The sequence below is a fragment of the Caretta caretta genome, chromosome 10, assembly GCF_965140235.1.
Source record: "Caretta caretta isolate rCarCar2 chromosome 10, rCarCar1.hap1, whole genome shotgun sequence".
Lineage (NCBI taxonomy): Eukaryota > Metazoa > Chordata > Testudines > Cheloniidae > Caretta > Caretta caretta.
The window spans coordinates 81005054-81020760 of NC_134215.1; the positions used below are offsets into that span (position 1 = coordinate 81005054).

General features: G+C 41.1%; 2 protein-coding genes across 5 annotated transcripts in view; one reads left to right on the forward strand and one right to left on the reverse strand.

The window, feature by feature from the left end:
* MAP2K5 (mitogen-activated protein kinase kinase 5) overlaps positions 1–15707 on the forward strand; it is a 215734-nt gene that overhangs the window by 79837 nt on the left and 120190 nt on the right. For all 4 annotated transcript variants that reach the window (XM_048865826.2, XM_048865824.2, XM_048865825.2 and 1 more), the window contains 2 exons: positions 14271–14339; positions 14432–14513. In XM_048865826.2, coding sequence (XP_048721783.1) covers positions 14271–14339; positions 14432–14513 — 151 coding nt within the window. The remainder of the gene's footprint in view (positions 1–14270; positions 14340–14431; positions 14514–15707) is intronic.
* LOC142073426 (uncharacterized) overlaps positions 1–15707 on the reverse strand; it is a 237246-nt gene that overhangs the window by 23164 nt on the left and 198375 nt on the right. The window lies entirely within an intron of this gene.

Consider the following 15707-nt stretch of genomic DNA (forward strand, 5'->3'; position numbering starts at 1 on the left):
GACTTTGGTTTCTTTCCTCTCCCTTTTATAATTATCAGACCTTAATTTGCTTCACTGCATTAAAAAGCCACAGTACTTACGCAGGGAAATCGCCTTGCATAATCTAACAAATCAGAATGACCACAGAGCTCCCAGATGACCTGGTTTCACAGAGTGGTAGCAGGGGGATTATTCTGCATTGTGCTTCAGGCTCGCTACATTTGCCCCCCCACCCTCATTTAGGTTAAGTGGGTAATCCTGAGAATAACTGTGGTGTGTACCATGGGGATAAAAACCAGTTGGCTGTGATTCTGCTTTACCACCTGAATCCTAGAATTACAGAAATAAGTGGTAGAAAGGTCATCTAGGTCATCCTATCTGTTCCTCTGCTGATGCAGAAGCATTCCATAGAGTATATTCTCATGTGCTTTGTGAGATGATTATTTCCCTTGGGAGATTATTCTGCTTTCTAAGAGATCTTGCTGTTCTGAAAATTTTCTTCATAGTCTTCCCTAAATTTTCCTTTTATTGTTTGTATCCAACTGTGTGGATTTTTCTATGTCAATATTTTTAGAACCTCCACTGAAAGTTACTATTGAATTATTATTATTTATTAAGATAAGTGACAATCCATACTGAAGTTTGACTGAAAGGTGTGTTGGCAAATAATGAAAACTATTTCTGATTCCACTGCACCAAGTCAGCATATGTAGAGTTGAATAACAAATACAATTTAATATTTTAAAACAAAATATTTGAAAATAAGTTCCTCCTTTACTTATCAACCAAGGTCTAAACATAGGTTTTTTGTGATACCACTGAAACTTAAAACAGTCCACAGAGTTCAGGAAAACATTTTCCTTTTAGTGTTTGTTATGGTTTGGTAACTTAAATAGGTAACTAAAAAAAGAAAAAGTTTACTTTAATTAATTTATGAGATAATTTTTAAGGTTTTCATTGGGACTCTCTTTTCTCCCATCCTATATCTAACCAATGTTTTTTCTGTCACTGAGTTGTGTTGAATTTTATTTTGCTGGGTGGAGGGTGTACTTGCAGCCTAGCTTCTGAAAGCAACATTGCCACAGTTTGTTTGTGTGAATTGAAGTAAATGGAGCTTCTGGTTACTGGCCTGTGCCATGAGACCTCTATATCCGGAATGCTCGCTGACTTCAGTGTGTGTTCCATGAATTGAGGGCTTCAAGGATTGGGCCCTGTTTTTCTGTGCTTTCAATCATGTATATTTTAATAAAATTTTCCAGCTGTGCCTCTGACTTTTTCTTTGGGGCAGATAAAATCCTTTTGTATTTCACATAAAATAGATGAAATTCATAATTATGTATTTTGATTTGACTCATTGGAAATTCCTGTGCATTTGAGAGAAGCAAATGTTTGCTGCTGACTCCCTTTCTCAACTGGCTCTCTGAATACAGGAAACGTTTGAAGTCTAATGACTCTCTGAAAGAGAGCCCAGGACGTGGAACTCAGAGAGGAGATGAACTCAACAAATTTTGCACATGCACACTGAAGAAGCCTTTTTTTTTTTTTTTTTTTAACATTTTCATGTATTGTGTTTGTCGTTGACAAAACCCATGACAATCAAATGGAAAAGACAAGAACTCACCATAGTCCTACAAAATGATCCCTTGTTTGTTTATTGTAAGTAATTCTGAATAATAATTTTAACAGGAAAAGACTTTTTTTTTTTTTAAAATGTGGGGCCGAAAATGTTCTTCCCCAAGACGATTTCTCTTTTGAAGGCTAAAATCTTTGCCTGTTGAACACTGCCCCCATCTCTCACTGGATGGGAGCCCTGTCTCTTTCCATGCTCCTGCTCCCTCTGCTCCCTTGAGAGAGAGCTCTTCCAAGCCATATACAGAGGAGCCTCCCTCCATGCCAGCCCTGGCACGAAGTTACTCCGGCTTCTTTCACCACAGCCTCATCTCCTGAAGTATGTTGCCACCATCCCACTGTGGGAACAGTTGGAAATAATCTGCAGGAGGTGGTGGAGCAAGTGAGGGCACAGGTCTTGGAGGAAGGAAGGGCTTGTCAAGATTAACTACATGCAAGAGAGACTGATCCCCCGCCTTTCATTTGCAAGAAAACCTTTCCCTCCAAAAAAACCTCACCTTGTTGTTTCCCTCTAAGGAGGCCCTAAGGAGTCGACCAGTCCCCAAGGGTTAGTTAGTATCTTGTGGGTTTGTTAGCCTGGATTTTGATTGCTAAATGTCACTGCTTTGATTGTCCATATCAGTATTAATTAAAATGTACTTATTCTGTGCCCTTTCAAAAATTGCATTGCGGGACATGCGTATTGTCATGTGTTTATAACATCATGGTCACAAAAGTAGGAATCAGGAAACTGCATCTCTGTCCCCGTTTTGTCACTAATTTGCTCTGTCACCTTAAGCAAGTCACTTACCTCTGACTCAGTTTCCCCATCTAAAAAATGAGGGTATTAAGACCTTTGTCCTGATAAGAATGTTGAGGATTGATCAGTGTAAAGCAGACGAATATTAGAGGACGCTGTGATCTCTGTGAATTGAAAGGGCTACAAATGTGTAAAGTTATTCTTACATGAGTATATTTCTATTAAATGTAAATATTACATAATGATTTGGCAACCCAGGTTAACACTTGTAAGTCATGTTGATTAGGTGCTTTGTACTGGTATTTAGTCTTGAAAATTGCAAGTAGACTGAGCAGAAACAAAATACATGTTGCAGACTGAAGCTCTCTACATTGAGTCTGCCATAAAAACTTTTCAGCTAGATAATGCATGGAGGATTTAATAGATTTCGTAATATTACTTATTTTCTAATTGGGGGAAAAATCCATCTAAGAGCGGATGAAAAATCCTAGCATTGTGTGTATTGTGGCTGATTGCCATTCTTCAGCTGTTTTAGTTTTTGCTGCTCTTAAACTAGCATTTAAATGGACCATTTGATTAATCATTTGTATCCTGACTATAATACTCCCAAATTTCCTTTGAGTTGTACATACTGTAAAAGACAATTATGTCGCCACAGATTAAATAAGTGAATTAAAACAGAATAGCAGCTTAATTTGACCTGTGATTTTACTCTCGTTCCCTTTAGTGGAACGTATGCCACTCCAGCAAATAGATGAAGTCATCCATGACAGCTTGTGATGAATTGCCGTATTTATACTGGATATTTTAATAGCCTCACACTAATTTAAATTGAGCACAGAGTAAATTATAATTCAGTCACTTGACTGCTTGTATTTAACTTGACAACTCATCCTTATTTGTCCTGGAGGTGTAGAGGAGAGCAGAGGAAATGTGCACAGGTATTTCTCTTTTAGATTTAACCCTTCCTGTTTGAAATCTTAAGTAGTCAAATTCTCATATGTTTTACGCTGCTTAGCATGTTTATAGGTTGCTTTATTTTAAGCAGAGGAGTTGATATTCTTAATACTACTGTCCTTACTGTGGCATTCTGTCATTCCATCAGGAGGGAAGGAGTGTGTTGTCGTTCAGGGTCCAAGATTGGTAGACAAGAGATCTAGGTTCAATGCAGAGTAGCTGTGTGACCTTAGGATATGTCTACACTCCAATTCAACACCTGTGGCTGGCCCGTGTTAGCCGGCTTGGGCTGCAGGGCTGTAAAACTAGTGTAGACAGGCTTCAGGTAGAGTGAGGGGTTGTGTGTGTGTGTGTGTGTTGCCTTCCTGCTTATTGCTCCCTCTTATTTGTTTCCTGGTTCTTTCTCCCTGAATTCAGTGTTCCAGTTCCTTTCGCTGTGTGTGTGTGTTCATAGAGCCCTTCTGTGCCTCAGTTTCTCATCTGTAAAATGGGAATACTGCTACTTTCCTAACCATGGAGTAGCATGAGGCAGAATTTATTAATGCTTATGAGCTGCTCAGATACTCCACTGTTAAGCACCATAGGTATGTCATTTAATAAAATGCCTCCTTCCCAGAACTCTCCTCTGTATCTCCAGTTGTGGATCATCATCTCTCCTAATTTTGGAAAAGCCTCAGTTGGGTCAGACACTTCTGATCCACCATTCCCACTCTGGCTTTGGCTTTTCTAGAAGGTAGATAGTTGCAATTAGCACCTGAGTTTTTTCCCCATTTGTCAGGAATGGCATGATGTTAAATCATGTTATTTTCTGCCTTGGGAAAAGTTAGTCCCAGCTTAAGGCGTTTTCTGTGTTAAAAGCTGTTTTGTTAATGCATACCACATTACACTTCGTTTTAGTTACTTATTCAATTTGTGGTTACATATGGCAGTAAATTTGTGTAATAATTTAGGGTTGTACGAATAAAAATTAAAACTGCAGTGGGCATAATATTAATATATGTAATTATAATACTGAATATTGGGATGTTTGTATACATTTTTGCTTGATATTTTCTCAAGAAGATATACATGTCATGACTCATTTTAGTTTTCAATATTATATATTGAAAAAAGTTGAAAACACTTGATTATAGGAAAATGACAATAATGAAGAGTAGTATGCGTGAAGCATTAAGCAGTCAGAAGCATGCAGTTGCGGTTACCAGTCCAAGTCTGTTTGACCATGCAGCATTCTGCAGCAGAGGGCCAACTTGATATAGTGGATAGACCAAGCCAATTCCTCAAGTTTGAATGGATGTATCCAAAAGTTGAAAAGATGCTTTCTGTGCTTGATGATGATGCTAGATGCTGATGCAATTATTTTTCCCAGTTTCCCAGTTTAAACTAGGTTTAAGCTGGTATTTACCAGCGACCTGTCCTAAACTGGTTTTCCCCAGGAAATTTCCAACCGTGCCATATGTTAAGGATTGACCCGCAACTGTTTCCTTGAAATCAGTTGAACTGTTCTGCTTCTATATGTGCTGAACGGTGCTGAGTAAATTCACAGCGAGTTAATTTATACTTGAAGAATTTAACCTCTTTTTCTGCTCTCAATATGTCCAGGAGCAGGACACAATTTTTCCTTTCTTTGCCACACCGGTCCTTTCAAAGATGCTGCAAGGTTTATTTGCTGTGTGCAGAGTTTAAATTTCATTTTCTTTCAGCACATTCAAGCCACATACATTGCAGTTGTGAAGGGTGTTGCCAGATCCTTATTTATTGCCTGTGTGTCAGTAGTAATGGGCGTGGGAAGTTATGTCCTCTTGGTGTATTAAGCAGTGTCCCATCCCACATAGACCTCTTCCACCTTAAAATTTGCTATCTGCAAACAAAACCCAGTTGTTGCAAGGAAACTATGCACAAAAGGAGCATGAGCAAAGACAAAGAGAAAGCATTAGATGGTCGAGATCAGGATCCTGACAAAAGGAAGAAAGGATAGGAGCAGAATACAGACCCTGGACTTCAGAAAAGCAGACTTTGATTCCCTCATGGAACTGATGGGCAGGATCCCCTGGAGGCTAATTGCGGGGGAAAGGAGTCCAGGAGAGCTGGCTATATTTTCAAGAAGACTAATTGAGGGCGCAGGAACAAACCATCCCGATGTGCAGAAAGAATAGTAAATATGGCAGGCGACCAGCTTGGCTTAACAAAGAAATCTTCGGTGGGCTTAAACAAAAAAAGAAAGCTTACAAGAAGTGGAAATTTGGACAGATTACTATGGAGGGGCATAATGATATTGCTCGAGCATGCAGGGGTATATTCAGGAAGGCCAAAGCACAATTGGAGTTGCAGCAAGCAAGGGATGTGAAGGGTAACAAGAAGGGTTTCTACAGGTATGTTAGCAACAAGAAGAGGGTCCAGGAAAGTGTGGGACCCTTACTGAATGAGGGAGGCAACCTAGTGACAGATGATGTGGAAAAAGCCGAAGTACTCAATGCTTTTTTTGCCTCGGTCTTCACAGACAAGGTCAGCTCCCAGACTGCTGCACTGGGTAGCACAGTATGGGGAGGAGGTGAGCAGCCCTCAGTGGTGAAAGAACAGGTTAAGGACTGTTTAGAAAAGCTGGACATGTATAAGTCCATGGGTCCAGATCTAATGCATCCAAGGGTGCTGAGGGAGTTGGCTGATGTGATTGCAGAGTCATTGGCCATTATCTTTGAAAACTCGTGGCGATCGGGGGAGGTCCCAGATGATGGAAAAAGGCAAATAGAGTGCCCGTCTTTTTAAAAGGGAAGGAGGAGAATCCGGGGAACTACAGACCAATCAGTCTCACCTCAGTCCCTGGAAAAATCATGGAGCAGGTCCTCAAGGAATCCATTTTGAAGCACTTGGAGGAGAGGAAGGTGATCAGGAACGGTCAGCATGGATTCACCAAGGGCAAGTCATGCCTGACCAACCTGATTGCCTTCTATGATGAGATAACTGGCCCTGTGGATATGGGGAAGGCGGTGGACGTGATACACCTTGACTTTAGCAAAGCTTTTGATACGGTCTCCCACAGTATTCTTGCCAGCAAGTTAAAAAAGTATGGTTTGAATGAATGGACTATAAGGTGGATAGAAAGCTGGCTAGATCGTCGGGCTCAATGGGTAGTGACCAACGGCTCCATGTCTATTTGGCAGCCGGTATCAAGCGGAGTGCCCCAGGGGTCGATCCTGGGGCCAGTTTTTGTTCAACATCTTCATTAATGATCTGGATGATGGGATGGATTGCAGCCTCAGCAAGTTCGGGGATGACACTAAGCTGGGGGAGAGTTAGTTGCTCTGGAGGATAGGGATAGGGTCCAGAGGGACCTAGATAAATTGGAGGATTGGGCCAAAAGAAATCTGATGAGGTTCAAAAAGGACAAGTGCAGAGTCCTGCACTTAGGATGGAACAATCCCATCACTGCTATGGGCTGGGGACTGACTGGCTAAGCAGCAGTTCTGCAGAAAAGGACCTGGGGATTACAGTGGATGAGAAGCTGGATATGAGTCAACAGTGTGCCCTTGTTGCCAAGAAGCCTAATGGTACATTGGGCTGCATTAGTAGGAGCATTGCCAGCAGATCGAGGGAAGTGATTATTCCCCTCCATTCAGCACTGGTGAGGCCACATCTGGAGTATTACATCCAATTTTCGGCCCCCCACTACAGAAAGGATGTGGACAAATTGGAGAGAGTCCAGCGGAGGGCAACAAAAATGATTTGGGGGCTCGGGCACATGATTTAAGAGGAAAGGCTGTGGGAACTGGGCTTATTTAGTCTGCAGAAGAGAAGAATGAGGGGGGATTTGATAGCAGCCTTCAGCTACCTGAAGGGAGGTTCCCAAGAGGATGGAGCTCGGCTGTTCTCAGTGGTGGCAGATGACAGAACAAGGAGCAATGGTTTCAAGTTGCAGTGGGGGAGGTCTAGGTTGGATATTAGGAAACACTATTTCACTAGGTTTCAGAGTAGCAGCCATGTTAGTCTGTATCCGCAAAAAGAAAAGGAGTACTTGTGGCACCTTAGAGACTAACAAATAAATTTGTTAGTCTCTAAGGTGCCACATGTACTCCTTTACTATTTCACTAGGAGGATGGTGAAGCACTGGAATGAGTTCCCTAGGGAGGTGGTGGAATCTCCATTCTTAGAGTTTTTAAGGCCTGGCTTGACAAAGCCCTGGCTGGGATGATTTAGTTGAGGTCTCTCCCAACCCTAATTATCTGTGATTCTGATTCTATGTTCAGATTTAGGGGAGGACATGCAGCCTTCCCCCCCCACACACACTTTTGGCCCAATTAGTGCTGAAAGCCCTAAATAGCATGGGGTTATTCAGATGACAAATTAGTGTGAAACATATGGGCCTCTTTAATTTTTTCTAAAGTCATGCCAACCAGCTCCAGCTCAGACACAGTGGAACCCTGCTGGTCAATAGAGCCAGTTATTGTGTTTGGATACAGTTAGCAGTGGTCTCTCTAATAATGTGGAAAATGCAACATTTACTGTGGCTCCTATGTATTGGCTGCTTAATCTGGGGCTTCCTGGCAATACATTCTGGACTGTCAAAGCAGAGCTGGCATGTAACTTTGTCACTTTTTTCTTTTAGGTTCCCCATTCATCATTTATTTATTTAGAGTACATGGGGATGAAGCACATACAGAAGTTGTAGGGTTATCCTTTTGCAGGTCATCTTTAACATTAGAATGCAGAGTCTGTGTGTAATTATAATTTAATTCAAAACAATGGGAGACCTTTCTTCATGCCAGGTCCTGGGTGATTGGATACTGGTGCTGTATTTGACACCAACCACGCTAACTAGTCAGTGCTTAGGTCAGTGAAAGCTTTAGTGAAGAGAGCAGAGACTTTTTATTGTCCATGGTATGTAATAAAAGAAAATTAATCTTTATATTTTGAAGTAGGATTAAATTAAATTAATATGTTAATGGGTAAAACTGCTATAGTGTTCCATCAAATTATTTTAAGTTTTTCAGACTGAAAAATGTAAGTGAATATTGCTGGCAAATGACTATTGATCTAGAGAAGTGTGTTAAATGTTTCTTGGCAGCCCTATATTACAGTTACAATTTAGTTTAGTGAGAGCTTTTACAAACAACCCTAAAGCAAATTCTTGATAGAAACTATGCTTTTTTCTTTTAGACGGACATCAATACTGTAAAATGTATGTTTGGAAATGGTCTCTCCCTTTATTTTGTTTCATCAGCAGTATATACAACACATAATTTGTGTTCTCTTAATTCTGCAAAAGTACTGCTTTTGCTCTATAGTTCTAACTCTAAGATAGCATATGGATGGGGAAAGTAAGACTAAGGATAACATGCATTTAGTGTCAATCAATTTCAAATGTATTAGTGTAGCATCTTAGTAATTAACCATAACGCTCAACAAAACTAGCACAAATATTTAAGTCATCACAATACAAAAGATAAAATATCAGGTTCAACTCTTCTGCTAAATTCAAATGACACGTTTAAAACACCACATAAAATAATAAACAACATAAAATTACAAAAGCTGAGACTAAGTTGACCCGTTTAGGCCATAAAGAAAATTAACTTCATGCAATTCTTTCCTTGTTTTTGCCACCACTAAGGCAAATAGAGCAATTACTTATATAACGGACCTATTCATGTCACATAGCAAACCTTCTAATTTTTGAACCAATGGTGCCAAGATTGAAGATAGCTATTTATTTCTCCAAAGACAATAAAAGTTACAAAATAGTAAGTAGTGTGGCAAATCTTCAACCTGGCTGGGCCCACATGGGTCATAAATGGTTATGCCTTTCAGTGCCTCCCTTTCATAGATGCTGACTGCATTGTTTGAAAATGGAGAGCCATAAAGGCACTCCTTAGCTTTTGCTGCTTATTCAGAATTTCCAAGGTATTACTTGAATTTATAGATGGTCTTTAAATGCGGGAGTCAGGGAGACATACTGGTTGTGTTAACATCTGCCATATTCAATCGTTCTCATATACCTTCAGTGCTAAACTTAATTCAGATGTTCATGATTTTACTTAAATTCCTGACCAAACCTAGTTCCAAAACTGCTCAAGAATGAAGTTCTCCATGAACTTGCAAGAGCCAGGGAAGCTTTAAATTTTACACCTACTAGGCTGTTACTCCAGACATGAGCTTGGCACATGATGTAAATTCATATTGTTCTTGGAATATGTGTCAGTATGGATTCCACTGTAGGTACACACATGCACAAGTTAGTCTTTTAAATAGCCTTGTCGTTTGGGGCTGTGCATCCTTACGCTCCTAATCAAAGGTGTAAAGGGTGGGTCAGCCATGTACCTCCTTTGGTTCCCTCTTACCCCCTATGGTTGCGAGAAGGAAGCTGGTGAGTGTCTGACCCACTAGTTCCTAGATTTGGCTAAATTTCTCAAACTCTTCAATAAAACCCCCACGACTCTTCTGATCCATTGACATATGACTTCTGTGAATGATATCGACCCATCTGGACTGAATGTTCACGGGTCATACCTGCTGTACAGTCCCACTCAATGTGGCAGATTTGAAACCTGCGGGTTTTAAGCCCTGCCCCTTCTGCAATGGACTAATTTCACTGAAAGATGGGAATAGCAGTGCTCTTTCTGCTTAGGAGTGTCACATGCACTGAGCATATACAGTGCCTTTCATTCTCCCCGAGAGTGCATCGATTGTGAGACCTGTGGCTGAAGCTTCGTCTCCTGAAGCAATATTCAAAGGTTTCTTCAGGTCCTGAGGAAACTAGCTCCAGAGTGCTGATAGTGAACAAGCCAGTTTTATTACGCAACCCTAAAGATCAGCACAGCATCGAGACAAGAACTAGCAATGGCACAGGTGCCTCTGGCACCAAAGCTGACTCCACCAGTGCCATGGACACCTCCAGTACTTTATTCTGGCATGAGAGTGGTTGCGCCAAATACAGAGGTAGGCGTTCCAGGCAGAACTCCAGCGTCTTCCCACAAAGACTGACCACCTAAGGATAAAACTACCGTGCCCAGATGGTGTTGAGGGCTGGTGATGAGCAGCTTGTAACACAGAGGAGGACTCCTTGGGCACTGACCCAGCCCATTAGTAAAAACTCTGGTACAGAGTGTGACGCATGTCTCGGTGCTGCCCTTAGAAGAGGTCTACTCAATCTCTCTGTCTCCAGCACATATCTTCCTTCCGCTTTTAAGCAGAGAATTCTCTCCTCTGAGATCTGTGGTCAACCTCACAGGAAGGCCTGTCTGCTCTCCTGACAGGGCTCAGCGGTCATTTTGTCAGGAACAGCTTTGGACTGACCAATGCCGATCATCTGGCATGCCACTATGTCCCTTTTGGACTTATTGGGGTTTACCATCCCAGACCTCTAGGAGCTGGTCCACATGACATTCAAGGAAGAGGGAGAGATCATTCTCTCCATCAGCTTCTCTGGGCAGACCACCTATGCCAGGCTTCCAAGGGAAAAAAATACCCAGCGGCAGAACAACTACAACAGAATCCTCTTTTGCCACCAAAGGACCAATCATCCTCATTGCCCAATGAGGCCATGTCTTTGGCACTATATCTGGTACCAGATGACTTCCAGTCACTCTAAGAACTCCTTCTGAGAATTGCTAAGATTCAGGCAATAGAGACTTCCTATCACATATGAGAGAAAGCTTATAAGCCTTTTGATAGTTTGACAGCTCCTGGGGCAGCCAGAATCATCGTCCTCATAAATGGGGAACTGTTGGACCTGGCCATGAGGCAGATGCCAGCCTATAATATAACACCGAAACATGGGTAGAGAAGCAACACCAACTAGAGTTGGATGAATAACTGTTTTTTTCGGTTTGTTGGCAGTTCTGAAAAATAAAAAAAAAATTGATTTGTGTCAAACTGAAACCAGTTGGGTTTTTTTCAGCATTTTCAGTGAATCAAAGATGGAAATTTTTTTGTCTGGGATGTTGCCCCAGGTCCTGCAGGACCACACTTGGTGGTTGGACCCAGAGTATATCCAGAAAGGGCTTTCCTTCTTGATCCCACTCCCTGATGATAATACTCATCACAGACACTTCAGAGACAGGTTAGGGTGCCCATCTGGATCAGGTTAGGGTGCCTATCTGGATCATCTGCAGATGCAGGGGACCTGGTCTCAGGATGATTTGAAGCTGCATCTGAATGTCCTGGAGCTGAGGGTCATCCAGTGGCCTGCATTGTCGTAGAACTGGACAGCCAACACGTCCTTAATATGCTGTATATACAAGCAAGGAGGCACTTGCTTTTCCCCTTCATGCCGAAAAGCCATTAGACTATGCACTTGGTGTCCTCTCCAGGGGCTAACCCTATTGGCTCTAATTCTTCTAGGAACCAGCAACAACCTGACAGATTTTTCAAGCCAGCATATGGTAACCAACCACAAGTGGTGACTGCAGATGTCCATCGCAGCGCCCATATTTTGCCAGTGGGGTATTCCCATGATAGAACTGTTTGCCTCTGAAGACATTCACAAGTGCCCATACTTCTGTTCCAGAGGAGGCATGAACCTGTGTTTTTTGCCAGACATCTTCCTGCAATGGTGATCACCGGGCCTCCTATACATCTCTCCCGTGACTCCCCTGTTCTCCAGGGTGAAATTAAAAGTCAGACAGTTGATCCGAAGAGCTCCCTTCTGCCTGAGGCAGTTTTGGCTCTGATCTCTTGCCCATGTTTATTCAGCCTCCCATCCATCTCCCATTCTGCCTGGATGTAATATCTCAGAACCACTGCCAGATATTGTACTCAAACCATGCACCTGACGGTGTGGATGTTGGCTGATTGAACACTGCTGACAGATTGTTCTCAACAAATTCAAGAAATCCTCATGCAGAGCAAGAAGCCATTTATTAAAGATCCACTCCTTCAAATGGAAATGAATCTCCATATGATCACTCCAACGTAAACTGGAGCCAGCAGAGGCTCTGAAACTCTGGATCCTCAACTACAAGCTGCACTTGAAACAAGCTGCATTTGCACTTAATGTTTCCATCTTGCAGCTATTTTGGAATGCCAGCTCCAATACAGTCATACTCATCTTCTCACATCCATCAGTCCTGAGATTCCTTAAGGACTTCCTGCTTACTTACCCAGCTGTTAGAGACCTGCCTCCTACGTGGAATCTCAACATTCTCCTCCTAACATTTATGGAGTCTCTGTTTGAGCCGTTATTGGATTGTTTGATTCGTCACTTTACCCTTATGACAGTCTTTCTGGTTGTCATCACCTCAGTGTGGAGGGTCTGCAAGCTCCAGGCCATTATGGCCAGACCTCCCTCCGTAGCTTTCACAGGGACAAGATGGTTCTGAGATCACACACTAAATTCATCCCTAAGGTCATCTTGGAGCTTCACCTGAAGTAGTCAATTAACTTACCCATTTTCTTCCTACAGCCCCATTCAATGCCAGAAGAGAAGAAGCTACTTTGGACATTTCTTGCTCTGTTATCACAAGACCAAAATGTTTAATCTTTCTCCTCTTGTTTTTTTTTTTTTTTTTTTTTTGCTATATCTGGCTGGTTGAAAAGACAAACCATCTCATCAGCGAAAATCTCTAAGTGGATCAGTCGTTGCATCTCCTGTTATCAGTTAGCTGGCGAGCCTCTCTCTCCAGGCATCATGGCACGCTCCACCAGGGCATATATAGTGTCTTTGGCCTGCTTCAGAAATGTACAAGTATCTGAGATTTGCAAAGCAGCAATATGGAGCAAGCCATTGATATTTGTTAAACTTTACACCCTTGTCATGATGGCTAGTACTGATGCCAGATTGGAGAGAGCTGTTCTTCAATTGCTAGCTGACTAATGCAGCTCTCCTCATTCTCACCGTCCAGAGGGAGTACTGTTTGCTAGTCCTGTACAGTGGGATCCATACTGACACAATTGAGACAATGGTAACTATGGTTCTTTGAGATGTTGTAGTCAGTGCAGATCCCACGACCTGTCCTCCATCCCTGCTTTTTGGAGTCCTCAGCAACATGGTCTTTAAATTGTGAGGGACCTGGGGGAGAGTCATTGCTCCTTATCCTTTGTACTGGAGCACAAGAAGGCACAGGACACGTGCACGGCCCCTGACATATGCCACTTATTCAAAATACTTGGGCCTCATGTTCATGAGGCGCATGCACTCCTACAGCAGTATCCACTCTGACTTGTGCTGGAGAATTCGCGTAAATGCTACAGGACTTGCTTAGAATGTGTAAAGTGTCTTGGCTACATTCTGCAAAGTTTATCAGGGTCCAGAGTTCTCGGTGTTTCATGGCCAGCCACAGTTGAAAAGTGCTCACGCCAGGGCTGGAAATCAGTTGACCTGAGCTCTGTCTATGCACCTACCACAGACTTGATTGACGCTGTCTTTCTTTGCTCCAGCTTCCCTGTCTGTAAAATGAGGATCGCATCTTTCAGGTGTGGTTGAATATATGTAAAAGTGCTGTAGTATCCTTGAGTTAAAGATGCCTTTATAAGTGCAAAGTATTAGGCCAAGGGTTTTCAAATTAGAGGTCATGAGGTTATTACATGGGGGTCATGAGCTGTCAACCTCCACCCCCAAACCCTGCTTCGCCTCCAGTATTTATAATAGTGTTTAATATAAAAAAATTTGTTTTTAATTTATAAGGGGGGGTCGCACTCAGAGGCTTCCTGTGTGAAAGGCGTCACCAATACAAAAGTTTGAGAACCACGGTGCTAGGTGGTGCTGCCTTATATTGTTAGGGTAAATTATTCCTCTTATTCCTTAGGGAATGTGTGTGGCCGAAGTAGGTTCTATAGTCAGTTTAACCTGTGACTAGCTTTTACAAGTAATTAATTCTGTCCTTTGGCCTCCAGTTTCCTTTCGCTGCCATTACTGGCTCCCACGTTCTCTTTCACATACAGACTATCAATATATGCTGTTGATTTTAATTCAATATAATTTACTTGTATTTTATTTCAGAACAGATAATGTTTCTAATGTTTATATTTTTAGCTCATACCTTTAGATATTACACTGGAACTCCAAAAGCAGATTATGTCGGAATTAGAAATCCTTTATAAGGTATTCTTTTTATAACACTTACTTTTAATTACATTTGTCTGTAGTCTTTATGCAGAGGCTTTTTTGAATAGGGTTCTTTTTTCTTTTTACAGTGCGACTCATCTTATATCATAGGATTTTATGGAGCTTTTTTTGTAGAAAACAGAATTTCACTATGTACAGAGTTCATGGATGGTGAGTTGACTATTTTGTGTACTCTTAATTGTAAAAAAACATTTAAAGATCTATACTTCCAATGTACTGGAGAATATGATCATTTTAAAAAGGATGTTAGAATTACCACTTTACATTAAATATTTCATTATGCAGAATATTTTTCTGAATGTAATTTCATTTGCTTTTATTGAAAATTTAAATAGAACAGAAATAAGTGCTAGTTTAATCTGTGTTTTGATATTTGATTCTTCCATGCAATCTGTCTTCACTGACAAAACAGCTGTTCTTTTCTTTTAATGTTTCAATAGCCAAAACAGATTTTCTTTTAAATAAATCTATTAACCCAATGTCCTGTGAGTTTTCCATGAAAATTGGTTCTTAATTGCAAGATAACGAATTATTTTCCAACACAGCTGTTTAGCTCTGCTGCACTCAGTTTCCTTTGGAGTGTACCCTTATTTTTTCCAGTCTGAATCTCTTTTAGGCCTATAGTACTCCCTACCCTGTGATCTGGTTCCAATGTCATTCTGGAGATTTATTAGCACTTTTACCTTGAAATTTTGTGCTTTGAGATCCTTGGATAAAAGGCACTTTCAACAAGCAAAGTAATCTTATTAAAGCGATTTATAATCATTGCTATCCTCTGTCTATCAAGTCTGGGAGTCTCTCTTGCATGACAGATACAGTCTTCCAGTGTCTGGTGCATGAAAACTCAAACATTTTCCAGCATTCTAGTCTTAGTTTTATGTTGTCATTACATCACTGAAGCAGTAATCCATGACGCTCTATGAATTTCTCATGAGCCAGCATTTTCTGGCATAGCTAGGTTTTTTTTACAAAAGTGCAGTTGAGTTGGATATGAAGAAATAGAAGTCTTGCAAGTAATTTATAATATAAATAGTCATGCAAAGATGGCTCTCTCATAGGAAGTTTACATAAAACAGATGTGTGTCAACGACCATTGTTGGCTACCTTCTTTTCTTTCTTCCATTGAGGATCGCAAATAAAGTCTTTCAGAGTTTTTTATAGATTTCTGCTCATTACAATAATCTGTTTTAAAGTCTAGATATGATCATTCTTTTTGCGCTTCCCTTTGCTATTCTGAAGTTCATAGCAACCCATTTTCATAGATGAGTTGTAGCTCTGATCTTCTGTAAATGCTAAGTTTTTTTTATATATATATATATTCATTCAACAAAACCCAGATGTGAA